At 47.0% G+C, this 16655-nt stretch overlaps 1 protein-coding gene across 1 annotated transcript in view; it reads right to left on the bottom strand.

Moving 5' to 3' along the window:
- The window catches only part of BSN (bassoon presynaptic cytomatrix protein), a 77610-nt gene that overhangs the window by 53787 nt on the left and 7168 nt on the right, over positions 1-16655 (bottom strand). The window contains exon 2 of the mRNA XM_041425949.1: positions 11491-11890. Within this exon, the coding sequence (XP_041281883.1) occupies positions 11491-11890 (400 nt within the window). The remainder of the gene's footprint in view (positions 1-11490; positions 11891-16655) is intronic.

Here is a 16655-nt window from a genome sequence, read left to right as displayed (position 1 = left end):
GTGAGATAGCAACAGTGACCAGAGCTCCCCCCAATTTCAGAGGTTCAGCTGGAGAGATCTTGCCTCTGATTTTTAAGTATCGTGCATCAAAATATCCATCTGAACAGTGGGAGCCACGCTGACTGCAAGCAATCAGCCCCAAACTGCCTCAAACCAGGCAGAGAAGGCATGGATTGGCCAGCAAGGGGGAAGCAGCAGGATCCACGCACCAGGAGGGAAAAACATTTGATATCCAAATAAACACCACCTTCCCATAAGCTTTTATCTGCCCACAGCCTTGTCTGTTGGCGTGGGCTGGCTCCTGGCACGCTGCAGAGAAGGGAAAGGAGGAGCAGGTGTGAAGCACGGGGTGCAGCAGGCGTTGGGATGCGGCACAGCACGCGGCCCATGGGGATGCTGCTCTTTGGTGCACAGTGACCTACTCCCACAGGGCGAGGGTCTTGCCATGCCAAGGTATTTGCTTCCCAGGAGGATGCAGGGTGGATGGCACTGGACAAGTGCCTGCAGCTGGAAGGCACTGGATGGAGAAGAAGGGTGACTTGGGGCAAGAGCTTGAGCTGGCCAAAATCATTAGGAAGGGCACTGAAGCTTTCAGTTTTTACTGTAAGAGTGACATTGCCCAATTTTAGCTTTCGGTTGGGTGCCATATTTTGGCTCTTAGTTGGTGATCCCTCAGAGCAGAGGAGCTCTTCGGAGCTCTCCAAATGACATGTCATTCAAAACCATCAGATCATGACACTTTTTTGGGGCAGAACTGCAAAAACTTTACACCCAGGGTCTGCATAAAGTGTTATTATTCCAACATCTCCCCCTGGTTCCAAAAGAGATTTAGCACCTGGAATTAGTTATATTTCAGAAGTCACTGGGATTTTTTTCTCCCTAATTCAATAAAGCAGCAACAATTGTCTGCTGAGAGCAAGTACTGGGATCCCAGAAGCAGCTTAAAGACAGATGGCAGCAGCAGCATGCCTGTTTGGGGAGAGTTCTCAAAGCACTCTCCAATTTGAAAGCCACAATCATATCAGCTGGAAAATTAATATGGCAGGTCACAACATAAGGTAGAGTGTGTAAAAATAAATTTCAGGGCATTAGCTGGCCTGGCCCAGCATCTCCATACTGATTTGGTACTCCAAGAAAAATCAGGATTCATGTTCCAATCTGCCAAAGGTTCCTTGAGCAGGTTGCTGAGGAGAAGATGACAGCACCATGCATGGGGTACAAGGGCTCACTTTAACTGGTCTTCACCTTTTGGGATGGATCCCAGAACTGTTGGTCTTGCACTAACATACTGTGCTCCATCAAATACTGAGAGTACTTGCTTTCCTCAAAGCTCGAAAGGTTTTGCAGTACATAGAGTATGTTGGCAAAACAGAGGCAGGTGAACCCAAGGACAGGCCTCTCCTACAATAAGTATGCTCCTTATTTCAGAGGAATCCAGAAATACAGGTAATTCAACTCTTTCTCAGGTCCCCAGAGTAATTTTAACACAGACCACTAGTTTTTAGCCAAACCTCTCCACTAGACCTGGTATTTTATCTAGTGGGCATCATACTGAGAACAGAGGTTCTCAGGGGGAAAGGGCAGCAAGCAATGCCCTCCAGGAGATCAGGACAGGCATGGGATGTCTCGTGGGGAGGAAGGGCAACATGGTATGCCTGAGAGAACAGGAAGGTCTGAACAGAACCAGTAAGCAGCTCAGAGCCATGATAAAGCTGTTTTTGGAGGAACCTCCCACTCAAGGAGTCACAGGGACATGCCCTTTACAGCTTCTAGGGTATTCTGCAATTAGAGGGGAAAAAAACCCCAAAACTAAAATCCCAAGGGGAGCTCCCACTCCTAGGTCCAAGCCCAGCAGTGCCCCACTCCATCCCCCCAGCTGCTTGCTGCACTACACGAACAGCCCTACACGTTTGTGTCCTTAGCAGGTTTTTAATGGGGAACGCTTGCTGATCCTGCGATTCCTGCAAAGCTGAGCTACAAGCAGTGACAAGCTCGTTTGCTCTTTGGGGACAGGGCTTCAAATAGCTGCTGGCTTGTGGCAATTCAAACGGGCAGAGCACTGCCTCCGACTCCGGCAGCCCGCGCTGTGACTGATGCAAGCGCCGGCTGGAGCGCTCTGATAAGGACGCTGGATGATTCAGAATAATCTAGGCTTTGCTGAACAGATGAGCCCGAGTGTTTGTGCTTCTGCTTCCGTCTAATGGGAATGCTGTGTTGTGCTCATCGGAAAGGGGAGAGGGCTGCTGGAGGCAGGAGGGCACCAGAACTTCCTCTCTCTAAGACTGGTGGGCACATCTCTCCTGCCCGCCGCTCAGGTCTCCTTCTTCCATGGAGGTCTCCAGCTTGAGGGTCTGGCCAGTCTGCCCCCTCAGCTTGGACACAGCAAGGGGCTGGCAAAGGAGCTGGGGAGGGAACAAGAAGTCAATGTAAAAACTTCTCACCCTGAAGGTTTTTTGCAATGCTGCTGCACAAACAGCTGGGCTCGATTAAGACACAGGAGATGGGCATCAAAGTGGGCAGGGCAGGGAGCAAGAGAGGAAGGGGAGGGACACACTTGTTGTTCAGTCTTCAAAAACAACTTCTAGCTGGTGTAGTGCTGCATTACATACATGCCTTAACTCCTTCTGACAAACCTTTAATCTCACCAGCCTGCTGCGTAGTCTACTCCCATTTCATTAAGATCACATTTTGCTCCCTGGATTTCCAGAGCCATTCTAACAATTTGGCTTTGATTTACTCAAAGCAGAAAGCCATGCCACCGGCACAGTCTATTTACAACATAAACTGACTCCAGAATGGAAATATCCCCCCTTTGGCTGTCCTTGATCAAAAGGTTTGTAGCTGAGATAAAACACCATTTAAATCAGAGTTTAAATAGTCAGTTTTCATAATCCATCAGCACCGTACCCCTCAGATCTGGGCTGTCCAGGAGCACAGCTACATATCATGTTTCCAAAAAAAGCTGGGTATGGCAGGAGGGTGAGGTCTGGGAGCAAGGCTTGAATTAAGATGGTGAGAAATACCTCTGCAGGCACAAACTGCTGTTTCACAAACACCTCACTGCTTACACAGGACTGCTTTCAGAAATCTCGGAGGCTTTTCAGCCAAACACACTATGTAAATCCCTTTTTAGCATCTAAATGTGACCATGGCCAAGAGACAGGGTCAGGAAGAAGCAAAGTGGTTTATTGTGCTGGGAGCCCATACAGCTCTAAAAATAGCACTGGTGATCAGCTAAATTCAGGTTACAAGAGACACTGACAAGATGCCACCACCTCTGTCTTTAAGGACCAGACAGACCTTGTATGTCACTGTCATTCAAGGTGGGAAGAGCCATGTCACAACATCTCCTCCTGTGCTGGGGTTGTCCCACTGGGCACCCCTTGCTGCACCAAAGATGCAGCCCCTGGGACAGCGCTTTAAGGGTGGGTGCAGAGTGGGTGCTAAAGTGTCTGACACCCTCCATTACAACCACCCTGCTCTCTGCAGCTTGTAGAAAGACCGTAAATAGGAATGAATTCAGCTGGGATTAACTCAATCCCCATCAAAGCACTGAAAGCTCTTGAAGTTTCCTCCTAAGCGCTCCCCGAGGCAGCGCAGCGTTCCGGCAGCAAACACATCACAAACCAGAGCGCACAGGCGAGGCTCTGCAGCCCTGCGCAGCTCCTGCGCTCGGGGCTGCGGCGTGGGCACCCAGTGCGAGCTGAGGGACACAAACACTGAGCGATTTCACACATTCGACCGGTAGGAAAACCTGGAGCAGCACCCGCGTGAGCGAAATATCCCCATCCACCACCACGGGCTGTACGGGATCTTATCCCTCTGCCCGGGGATGTTCAGGGGGAGGGAGGGAAAGCAAGCAGCCGCCGCAGCAAAGCTCTCAAAGAAACAGGGAGCCGCTGACTCGGTACCCTGCTCCACTATGGAAAGCTTGACAGCCGCTTCCGATCCTCAGCTGGCTTTTCTTTTTAATGATGAAGCGATCTGGGAGATAAAAGCCAGCGGAAAACCATGTCTCATCCAAGCAAACAGCTTGTTGTAACTTAATGTAGCGAGGGAAGGAGGGCGCGGGGCGGCGGCGGCTCAGCCCGTGCGGCGCGCTGGGCTCGGCGTTCCGCGGGCGGCAGGAGACGCCGAGCGGAAAGGAGGCCACTTCCCATCCCTCGGGAGGCCTCCTCTTCACTTGCAGCTGTTTTAATTACCCCTCTGCACCGCAGCATGGCTCCAGCCTGCGGGAAGCACATTCCACATGTCACCACGGCCGCTGCCGTGTCCCCGCCGAACGAGCGGAGAGGACCCACCCTGAGCAACACCAGCCCCTCAGTCACCAGCAGCCGTTCAGCCGAGATCTTCTTTGACATTTTCTACCAGCGAATTTTGCATTATTTGAATCATCCACGCAGAGCACAGCAAAAGGCGGCTCATTGGGAGAAACAGCCAGAATTACTCATGAGCTTTTTCTTGTCACGGGCTCTAACTTAAATTGTGATCTGTCAAACAGATGAGTCGCACGTCATTGTGAAGGGCTGGGAGAAGCTCCTGCTCGGGCTGCAGCAGGGGCCAAAAAGGCAAATAAACCATTTCTATGTAGAAAGGCTCAGCAAGAGCAAGTGTGGTACTCTCCAGCTCCATATGAGTTGCTTCATTCAGTGTTAATCACCCCATTAAAAAATTAAAGTCCACCAAGAGATAAGAGACACATCCTTCACTGCAATGCTGCAGATACAGGGTGGAACACCTGGTGTAGGGATAAAGGGATTAAGAGGTGAAGGGCAACTGTGAGGAAGGACTAAAACGTGGCAAATATGCATACACATACAACCTGTTAGTTCAGGGTGATAAATCCCTGAACTAACAGGTTGTATGTGTATGCATATTTGCATATAAATCCTATCAATATTTTCTCACCATAAAAAAATCCACAGAATATTCTGTGCAGCCACAAAGAGCAGATTTTTAGCGCCCAGCTCACAGGGTTCTCTTGAGGAGAGCTGTAGGGCAGAAAGCACTGGTCCCACCTGCCCATGGGGCAGATGCTGACCTCAGACACTGGGATGGAGCAGCCCTGTGGCAGCACATGAGGCCAAGCATCCCTGTCCAGGCAGCTGCAGCCCAAATTGCTGTATCCTTAGGAGAAGGTAGCAGGCATGCCAAGCCCCAGCTCCTGCAAACAGCATCACCCACTGTCCATGCAGGTCACTGCTTGCTGAAGCTCTGCTAAAAACAAAGGAAAAACTGAAATAAAATACACATCTTACTCCTATCGCACAGCAGGATCCAATGGAAAATTTCTCCCAGATCTGCAACGTAATGCCAACGACAGATTTATTTTTACAGCTATATGGTGAAGGAGGATGATCTCAAAAGACAAATCATTCTAAAATGGGCAACTTGACTCAGCAACACAGGGGTCTGGCTGAAAATAGGGTACAACCTACCACGTACACACACAAAAAGCTGTCTAACACCACAGCAGAACAAAAACACTGCTAGCCCAAGGGTGTCCAGGGGTTTGATCTGATCACAGGAGGAAAAAACATACCTCTGAAATTGCTGAAAGGTGCACACAAGAAAGGACAACTGCTGACAGAGCTAGCACCACCTCCCCAGCAACCCACAGACACCACCAGTGTGAAAATGCCCCAAGGGATGCCAGACCAGAGAAACATTTATTTTTCAGACCCAACGCCTATTCTTTAAAATGAGAGGGAACTACAACCTCTAAACAGAGCCTTGTGTTTATCCAGGAGCACAACAATACAGGTGCAGTACATGCAGGAGATGCAGGACCACACACGTGCCAATGGCTGAGGCTGGAGGTGCTTCATGGCCAGGAAAACAAACATTGTTGAGGTCCCAAGGGCAGGAGAAAACCTTGTTGGCTTTGCCTTGTTCAGCTAGAGAAGAGGTTGTGTAAATGTAGTATCACTGTCACAGCTTATCCTCTGCCATCCCTCCCATTGCAAAGAGCTACATCCAACATGGAGTTGATGCACCCAGAGGAAACATAGAAATTTAGGAAATGTCATGCCAGCAGGGGCCCATGGCTTCTCAATAAAGATCCAAAGAGGTGAATAACACTTAGCTTGCTTGAAAAGGCAGGGAGAAACAAGGGAGATCAAATTTCTCACAAAACTCCTGTTTAATTATCTATCAGAAAGCAGATCCCTGTTTTCATCCAGTCCTTCAGTGCTCAGCCCGGGGTGAAAGCACTGATGCCAGCAGGGATTCTACCCACACTTGCACAGCATCAGAGACCTGTGAATGTTTGGATGTTGAATGAATGACAGGCAGGAGAGGAGAGAGATGAGAGGAAGAGATGGGGATTCACTGCCATTAATAACAGCCATTGGTTTAATGTAGAACTAATAACCCCCCTGGCACGCTAAACACAGCCCTTGCCTTGCAGGGTTTCTGAACCAGGGTCACTAGTCAAGTCAAAGCTTCCTGCAGAGTAAATAAGTTAGATTGGGCCCCTAACTCAAAAATATGCAGGGTTTTACTGAAAATTGGACACCAACATGGTGCAATGTGTAAAACTGGGACAATGAACCAAATGAGAAATGGGGTCCTTTGAAAGCAGTGAAAGAAGAGCTTCACAATTTCAGTATTTGAGTTTTTTTCAGTCATTTGCTAAATGACTGAGGTGATGCTGTGAGCAGGCACCACTCTTGACAGTACAGCCAGGTTGGAAAAGGCTTTGGACTGGAGACATTCCTCCAGTGCCAACAAGCCCCATTCCTCCCACCAGAGATGCTCTGCATGGTGTCACCCCTCAGCTTCCCCCCACTTCTTTTTTCCACTTCACCCAAATTTTCTTATACTACTGAGCAGAAAACCACCTGCTGTGAGGTTATGACAGGATATACAATGCTCACATTGTTTCAGTCTCATCTCCTCAACTGATGGTCTATTTTCCACTAATACAATTTAAACATTTACTTAAAAACTTTAAATGATTTTTGTGGCTACCTCCTCTTGCTACAGATAACTCAAGATGTGCTGAGAATTTTCTTCTCCTGTCAAACAACCCTGACCACTGTTGGGAAACCAACCAGCAAGTTTTTAATTCTCCTTGAGACTTTTTACGTTTTGCTTGCTGAAGGTCCGTGATCAAAGATTTGTGATGAGCTTACATGGCACAGAGCATGCAGGGAACAGATTTGCTCTCAAATATTTTAAATATTTTATAATTCATTATATTCATAGCATAAAAAGTACAAAGAACCTCTTCAATCTCCCTAAGTGAAGCTAAAACCATGGGGCAGAACTGAAGTTTAACAATTATAAGTCATAAATAAGGCCACAAATACAGCAAATAAAATAAAAACAGCTCGGGGACAAAAGCAGGGCTTTCAAAAATAAAGCAATTTTGTAAAGAACACACATGTATAAACATGTTCCTTTTACTCAGAGATGTGCATCTGAAAATTTATGAAACTGCCTCTAATAAACACTACTTCAAATTGAAAAAGGCACAATAGAAATGTAAGGCAGACAGGAAAGGTTTCCTATAATCCCAAGTGGTTCCAAGCAGACCTATCAGGCAGCCAGGCATTTTGAGTTTCATTTCAGCTCTAACTAAAGTACACATTTTAATGCTGTGCTGCTGCTCTTGATTAAAATCAAACTCAAGTTCCTCATGTTTTTGGTTTAGCGCTTAGGATCGTGAGAAAACAAATTAAAAGAAACCCAACAAATCTTAAGAGAAGACTGAAGAAGAAATTAATTTATCAAATTAGCAATGTGCAGCAGCACTTCAAAACCCCAGAGAAGCAGAAAGGATGCCTGCAGGTTACTCCTTATGATACCAAACAGAGCAAATCCAATCAGATGAACATGCTGCTGGATCAGTCAGGCGAAAGCCACAGGAGCGGCAGAACAAAGTGAAAGATGTATAAAAAGAGAATTTTCTAAACCTATTGTACTGGTTTGAAACTGAGCTATTCCCCCTGGAGGAGATGACAGCATCACTGGTGTGGTCCTGCAGAACAAGCTGTCCAAAAACACCCTCAGAGACAACACAGAGGAGAAGTAGAAAAAAAGTTTTAATGAGAAATTAAAAATCATACTAGAATGTGAAAGTTGCAATGTTGCACTTAAAATAACACATCCCTATTCAAAAACCTATTTCCTGCATAGGACTGTAAATAAACTGCTAGATTTTAGCACGTTATTTCAAAACTTGTTGTCTTTAACGGTGCCACCATTGCTCCCTGCTTGATAAATCCCTTTCCTTGCTTAAAATAACTGTCTATGGCAAGAGCACTGACCTTCAGGAATATGTGAATGAACAAGGAAAGCAACCTGCCAGCACACAACCAAACTGAAAACCATGACAGCAGCTATTTCAGGGCATGGGATGAACAGAGGGAACAATATAATTACCTACATGTAAAATATGAGTGACACCAGCAGCAGAGAGGAACTTCTGTTTGCCCAGTCTTGTGAAACAAGAATGAACTGCTGCTCAAAGGAACAAACAGACAGTGAAATAAAAACCCAAAAAGAGATTTTGTTTTTCTCAGCAAGCGATCAACTCAAGATGCCACAGAAGCTGATTGCTTCGTCAGCACAGAAATTCATGACTTGCTTTTAAGATAAAATGACCATCAAGCCAAACAAAAAGGAATAAAATAACAGCCAAAGAAAATAGTATTTCAAAGGGAATTATGTGCTTCTGAGGAGAAGGTATTACCAAAGTACAAAGTGAAGGCAGTGCAGTCAACCCTCCTCTGAAAAATCTGTTCTTGGAGTTGAAAGTGGCAAGATAGGGCTTGATGGACTGCAGCTCACACACTAAGTCTATTATTTTCTCTAAATATATACTACAAAAAGCTATTTTATGCTATGGATATATATACAAGTAAAAGACTAATGAAAACAAAGTGTTTATACAAGATTTATACCCCAGCTCTCAAAACAGTTTGAGAGATCATAATGCCAAACCAGCCCTGTGGCTCCCACCTCACCATGCCAGTGGTTTCTGGCAATTCCACACATTGCACAGCAGAGGATGTACCAAGCAAAACACAATTTTGGTTTTCTTGGGTTTGACTTTCTTAGATAATGTGTTATTTTTGATTATTTAACCCTGCTACAGAGCCTTGAAAGCAGAAAGAAGTCATAAATTCCTATCTACTGCAGCACGAAGTGGCAATATCGACTGTCCACATGAAAGTATATTCATAAGGAAATGCAAATAGAGAATACAACACCTGGTGAGCAGTGCTGTGCAGCCACCCTGCAGCACCTGCTGGGTTGGAGGGACCAGACTGTGTGGATGCTTTCTCTGTGAAGGGAGGCAGTGGAGCAGCTGGGCCCAGCATGTCCACCCTTGGAAGGTTCCAGGAGCCGGTGGGGTACAGCCTGGAGATCCCTTCCCTGCTTGCTGCTTTGAGCAGAGGTTGGAACAGGTAACCTCCAGAGATCCTTCCCAGCCCAGCTCCCACCATCAAGGTGGAGAGTACCCTTCCAGCTGCCTCCACTACCCCCCAGTAACAGCACCAGGATGCTTCAGGCATCTGTCTGTGTGACTCTGGAATAGCAGCACAAGGAATGATGTTGAGGAAAATGAGTCACACTTCCAAGAAGGCAGCAACCACTGCTGCTCCCCCAGCCAGCCCATCACACGGGCTGCCAACACGAGCTGCAAACACTTCTCTTGGACAACTGTTTTCATCCCCCAGCTCCCACAACGACCTACTTACAAGTCATAAGGTTGCTTGCTGCTGAAATGCATATTAAACTCAGGACAGACAAAAAACCCATCTTTTTCCATTTCAGGTCCATTTCTTTTTGATTTGATGTTTAAAAATGCTCTGCAGTCAAACACATTTCTGAGGGCACAGAGACCTAGAGATGCCAAGAGCAAAATGGCCTAGAGCTGCTAAGCAAAGTCTCCGTGCTCAGACGTATTTTAACATTGGTATCTGCAAGAGAGACTCGGGGCAGAGCCCACTGTGGATAAGCTCTTGGGGCAAAGCAGAAGAGACAAGACTAGAAACGGAGAAACTGTTGCATTTTTATTTTGTTATTTCCTTGTTAACTGATACTGTTCAGAGTAACTGGACAACTTTCAAGGCAATGCTTGGACACCAAATTAATGTTTGGCAAATCTAATTAAAAATGAAACTTATAAACGAAACAGAAAAGTGGGCCATGGCACTTCTTTGCAGGACCCTGAATTTCGACCTCAGGGCTCTTTAGATCTGAGACCTTATTTGGACCTCTGCAGGGCTAAATACCTGTGAAGTAGTATCAGGAACCAGCTGATTTACCACGTAGCATCACCAGAATTCATCACTATAGCAGGGATATCTCCTTCATGGGGCAAGACTATATACAAGGGCGTGTAGTGACAGGTTGGGGGGGGTGGGTTCAAATTCAAAGAGAGTATGTTCAGACTAGATAAAAGGAAAAAATTCTTTACTATCAGCGTAGTGAGGCACTGGAAAAGGTTGCCCAGGGAAGCTGTGAATGCCACATCCCTGGAAGTGTTCAATGCCAGGCTGGATGGAGCTTGGAGCAACCTGGTCTAGTGGAAGGTATCCCTGCTCATGAGAGGAGGCTGGAACTAGGTGATCTTCAAGGTCCCTTCCAACCCAAACCGTTCCATAACTCTATGATTTCTTCCATCAGGACAAAGGACTGGAAGGCAGGAGTTCCTCAAACAATGATGTTTAGACACTGCTGTGTCTAGCATCAGGAGCAAGCATTGCATGCTTACCACAAAATGGCTACTGGCAGTAAATCCTGGGTATCCAAGGGGGTTCAGTGCCTAAATCCTGTCTTATCAAGCACTGGAATGGCACAGTTGCTTTCCAAAGTGCAGCTTTAAGTTTCTGTTTTAGGATCAGAAACCTATGTGGTTTGGCTCTTAAGAGCTGAAAAAACCATCCAATCACTTCCCACCCTGCGTGGAGATCTGTGACCTGAGAGATTGGCACGGGGAGCCCCTCACCTCAGCCAGCCCCAGCACCCACCTCCGGCACCCTGCCGGATCCGCCCGCAGAGCCCTGAGCATCCATTTCGCACATCCCACGGAGCGCTCCTCCCCAGCACTGCCGCGTGTTGTGCACGACTCCCGGCGCCTCCCTCCCTGCGCCCAGCGAGAGCTGCCGGGAGCCCACCAGAACCTGCTGTGAGTCAGGGCTGAGACACTCCACACCTCAGCGTGGAGTGCAGCCCCCTGCTCCCCTCCCGGAGTCCTGAGACTCCGGGACAGTTCTGAAAATGGAGAATTCAGCTAAATGTTCTGGTGCCTCAACAGAGCTGAGCCCTGGTAATCTACCAATTCCCTTCAAGTAATTTATCTCCCCCATCTCATCAAAGCTCATATTATTACAATTATTCCTTTATTACCAGCAGAACCCTTGCTCCTGGTCAATGCTTTGCAGCTGTCAAAAGCAAAGGTGCAACTTCTGTGCTTGGAGAAAGCAAGAACCCAGCCAAAGCAGCCAGGAGGGCTGCATGAGGAAGAGGAGTTACCTGGGTGAGGTGCGGGTTGGGGTTGAAGCCACACTGGTTGCAGACCTTGCTGTGACACTGAGTGCAGGCATTGAAGTTAGGCTGCCCGGGGGAGGAGGTGAGCTCTGTCGTCTTGCAGATGGGGCAGAGGGTGCTGCTGGGGAGGGGGGCGATCTGCGGGACGGAGTAGGGAGAGGTAGGGGTGCTGCCCCGGTCCGGTGACACCGAGGGAGATCTCCCCGGGCCCTGGCTCCTGGCGTCCACCTGCAGCGTCCTCCGCGGCCCCTCCGCCGCCGGTCCCGGCTGGCCCCGGCCCCTCATCTCCCGGGGGCTCTGGGAGCTGGCTGCGGTCTGTGCCAGGGAGGGTGATGCTGACCGCTGGCCCGCGGCCTGGTCCAGCTGCTCCGGTCTCCTCAGCGTGCTGAAACACCATCAAAACACACATAATAAGCCCAGGTTTCAAACATTTGTACGCCAGTCAATGTAGAAAATTGCAACAGCACCCTCTCCCCCTCAAAATCCCAGCTCAGCCAAGAAGGCGTAGCAAAACCCCACTGCACACCAGGGAAATTGCTCAGATCAGCAGAAGGATACATGTTACCTTACGAAACAAGGCGCGATTTCAGCTTTCTCTTACATAACCCAGCGGCAGAGATGCAATTGAATTATTCGCTGTATTCTGAGCTGAACTTTAGTCAGAAAGTTGCACATAAAAACGTGCGTGAGAAGTTTGAGAAGCTCAACTTCCTGCCAGCCAGGGCTCCCAGCACTTCTCAGCACAAACTCACTGGGAGAGGCAGCTGTGACTGCTTTGCAGCCTGCAGGGCCCCTTCTGCAGGGATGCGGCCAACACGCGCTAAACCAGCTCCTCACAGCCTACCTTCACGAGTGGCTGTGAAACCAGAAGCCTACAAGGAGCCTGTTTATTAAAGACTAATGGGGAAGCCTTTAACCAGAAGCCTAATGGAGGCAGGAGAACTTCTTGTACTTCCTCACCTGTCAGGCAAAACCATGCAAATCACAGGTGAAAGCAGCTAAGGGCTTGTTTCCCAGGGGCCACAGCAATGGGAAATCAAGAGAGAGCACACTGGCCCCCCTTCAGTCATCAGCACTGAAGTGGCAAACACAAACAACAGGGATTTTGTGGGCTGGCTGCCCCCAGGTAACCCTCTTCTGGGTGATGTGAGTCTTGGCTGGGCAAAAAAAGCCAGCTGGGATGACTCTGGTCACCAGGACAGGGTGGTGAAACCTCCCTGTGAAACCAGAGCTACCTACAAGGAGCAACACTGAGGTCGGCATCGCACCCACTGCTGGTTCAGCAGCAGTCCCACAGTCCCATAGCCTGTGTGGGATGCTCAGCACCCCACAATGCTGAGGGATGCTCCTGGCCATCCCAAGGAGCTCTGGAGCAGCTCCAGCTGCAAGAGCTTTGCACATGCTGCAGCGCACAGCATGACAGCCTGCACACCCTCCTCCCATATGGTTTCAGGGCAGGCACCCTGTAATGTGCTGCTGATGGACCACAAGCACACGAGAATGAATCTGTGATGGAAGATACTTATCTAATTACCAAGTAATTTGGTCCATGTGCTTATCAGTAATGCCCACAAATATTTCTCAAAAAAGCAGAAGCCCTAATGCCCTCACTACCTGATCTACAGCTGTTTAAGGAAAAGTATTACTCAGAACCTCAAATTTAATACATTGTTGATTTACCCAAGCAGGGCCTGACCTTATAAAGGTTTAAAAAGGGAACTTAAATGCATAAAACTAATGAAATTCAAAGTGCATGTTGCCACAGTAATAGGAAGTTGGATGAAAATAAATAGTAAAATAGCACTTTGGGAATACTTTCCAGCTGCAGGTTGAAACCCACTTTCCTGAAGAAAGAATCACAATAATAATAAAGCAAAGCACTAAGGGAGGGAGTGATCTGTTCTAGACTGAAGAGAAAATTGCTCCTGGCCCTACAGTAGCACCTGCCACGAATGTTGTTGGCATGTGCTGCTCCTCCATTGTTAGTTCTGACACCCTTCAGTTCAGCTTTGGGGTTTGACTCCTGATGTCGAGGCATGCAGAGCTACTGCCTCATAAAACACATAAAACCATCTGTGGCTGGTGGAGATTGCAGAGCTCAGCCCCAGACACCAGAAGAAGTACTGTCAGAAAGCAGATGTACCTTCTCACCTTAAATTCAGTATTTCTATAAAACCCTCAGCATTTATGTATTAGACACACCCTATCCTAATGGTGTATTAAACAACTCTGAAATAGCATTATATGGTCAAACAAATAATTGTTGTTTGGAACAGCGAAATGGTTATTCTGCCCAGAGAACTGTGGCTACCCCATCCCTCAAAGTGTTCAAGGCCAGGTTGAGGCTTGGAGGAACCTGGTCTAGTGGAGTGTGTCCCTGCCCATGGCAGGGGGTGGAATGAGGTGGTCTGTAAGCTCCCTCACATCCCAAACCATTCTGTGATTCTATTCCACTGCAAATTTCAAAATTCAGGGGTTTTTTCCCCATTTGATATGAAAAATACTTGCCACCCAGTAAGAATTGGGACTCCATCAAGGAGCTGTCAGATAACACACAGACAAGTTCACATTTCCTACCCAAAACAGTGTGGCTCTCTTGGAAATGCAAAAGCCCACGAGGAACAATACACCAGGTGCTGTTATTTTGTGCTGAGCCTCATTGGTGGCACATAAGACACAGGAGGGTGGTTGGATGCTCACTGTCTGGCAGGTCAGTGCTGCTCCAGAGATGCTTTCCCAGCCTGGGCTCGAGCTGCCTCCCAGCTCCCTGCACTTTTTCAAGTGCTAAGTAATGCCGGGCACCACCTCCGTCCCATTCCCAGCAGCAGTTTCACTCCATGCACTTCTACCAACACTGCATTTATTTATTTTATAATTATCCAGGATGCCTCAACCCCCCTGTGACACAGGCTGTGCTGTCTCTCACTTGCACCAGTTGAACATACCCGTGAAATTTTAAGACCAGAAGAAATCATCTGGTCTGTCAAATACAGTAGCTGAATCCAGGAGAGATGCCTCAGGAAAGAACATGAGAATAGTCATATGGAATCAAACACAGGCCCACGCTCACTGCATCTTCTGCAAGGATGATCCAATATTTGTATGATTTGTACCCATCTATGAGTCCTTTCTTTTTTTTTCCTGTTACAAAAGCCCAAACTGCAGCTTAGCCCTATTTTGTTTTTTTTTCCAGGCTTTATCACTGATAGTTAACCAGCACTGGGCTTCTAACCGGTTCCAAAGAATTCCTTCCAATTCCACTGGAGTGTCTATTAACAATTAAATTGGAATGCCTTAATAAGGCAGGATTTCCCATTTGATGGGGGATGTATTGATTTTACACTGCCCTAATTGCTGAATTAGAAATATTGGGTAATACAGAGTCAAAGATCTCTGCAGGGTCCAAACTCAGCTGCACTCTCTGTTACCAACAGAGTAATAATTTTGTATAACTAAAGAATATCAAGTGTTTGACTAACTGTATTAACAATTATACTGTTAAAGTTTTCATTTATGATATCCTATGAATGCTTTTTATCACAAGAAGGGCAGGCAGGCAGCTCTACTCAGCTGCCACAGTCACTGGGAGGGTGGGCAGCTGGGAAGATACTGTTTCCTTCCTTTTTTCATTGTTTTTCAATTGGAAAATTGTGTCTTTCTTCTTTCTTTCTAAAACTCGCTCCATTTTCCAGCACAAACCTAAGTAAGCACCCACAAAAATTAACTCACAGCTCCATGAAATAGAGGAGGTAAAGCTGCAAGGTTGCTGCCACACAGCCCAGAGCTAAAAATCACACTGAGACATTAATCCATATCCAGCTCTGCCTCTCCATCAGACACTTCTGATTAAAAGGCCCAGAAATTCCTTAGCTCCACTCGGGAACAGACATGGATATGGAACCAGCCTTTCTATTTAGGGCTGACACAACACCCTGGGAGGAGATGGATAAGTATTGAGAGGGAAGAGCTGCCCAAGATGAGAAGCATGAACAGCACAAGGAAAACCAAGGGTCAAAGCCATTCACCACAAAACCAAGCTCAGCAGTATAAGATGTCACAAGCACCTCAGATTTTTTATGCCTGATTTTTTCCCTAATGTAAAAATAATGTTTTTTTCATTAAAATTACAAAAATTGGGAAAAGCTTTAAACACAAAGTCCTACTTACAGCCAAAACAAATGTTAGACTGCTTGCTGGTTAATATTTAATTTCAGAAAAACATAATTTGTCCTAAACCAGGCTTTTGATGCCACAGCAGCACCAGGGAAAAGATGTCAGCATCATCAGTGAAGATAAAAGCAATGCAATGACATAGCACTGGTTTACAATTCTCTGCCAGCAAACTGGTACAGCTTTCTTATTTGGGAATTCCCAGGTAAAGTCAGGGTCTGTAGGAGGGAATTGCTCTAATTTAACCCAAGTAGGTTCATCAGTGCCACTAAATTTTACAGGCAAGACCCAGGCTTGGAGCCAGCATCCCAAGAGATGTCAACGGGCCCTTTTTCACCAGAGGTGCTAACTTGGGAGCAATAACCATCACAAGGTAAATGCCAACACTGTTAATGTCTCTGCTATAAAATCAAGCAATAACAATATTACACAAAATCTACATGCACAGCTGGTAAATCAAGTCTTGTTGACTTGTGTGGGAAAGTTCAAGTGACAGCATTGGTTTTCTACTGATTTATTGGTTTTTGTCTAATTTCACATCCCTGCCTTGAGCACACTGGCCACATCCACCTGCTCAGCTGCCACAAAACTCTGGCAGTGGTTGCATCCACAGGCATTTGTGGTTTGAGTAAATCCTTCAGGAGCTGCAGCCCTTCTGTGCAACTGAGAAACACGGATTGCATCCCTTCCTCCGCCTGGTGCTAAGGGAAATGGGTCCTTGCTTGCTGGGCAACTGAGCTAATGACTGCATTGTAGTAGATTAAAACCATGAAAATAAGTGGCAGTGTCACCATGATTTTACAAACTGCATGCCCTGCTCAGGCTTTTCAAAGAGGAGCTGAGTTTGTCCATGGAAGGGAGCTCCCAGCTTCAAAACCAGATCAAAAATCAGCAAAATGAGGACAAGCAAGTCTTTTCTGTTAGTAGGGAAAAAAAAAAAAAGAGGGAAAACTGGGTAGAAAAATAGGGGAATTGATTGT

Source organism: Onychostruthus taczanowskii, unplaced genomic scaffold (genome assembly GCF_017590055.1).
Source record: "Onychostruthus taczanowskii isolate IOZ18803 unplaced genomic scaffold, ASM1759005v1 scaffold9, whole genome shotgun sequence".
Taxonomy (NCBI): Eukaryota; Metazoa; Chordata; class Aves; order Passeriformes; family Passeridae; genus Onychostruthus; species Onychostruthus taczanowskii.
Note: the sequence above shows the minus strand (reverse complement) of the source record. Positions and strands in the feature narration are given on the sequence as shown.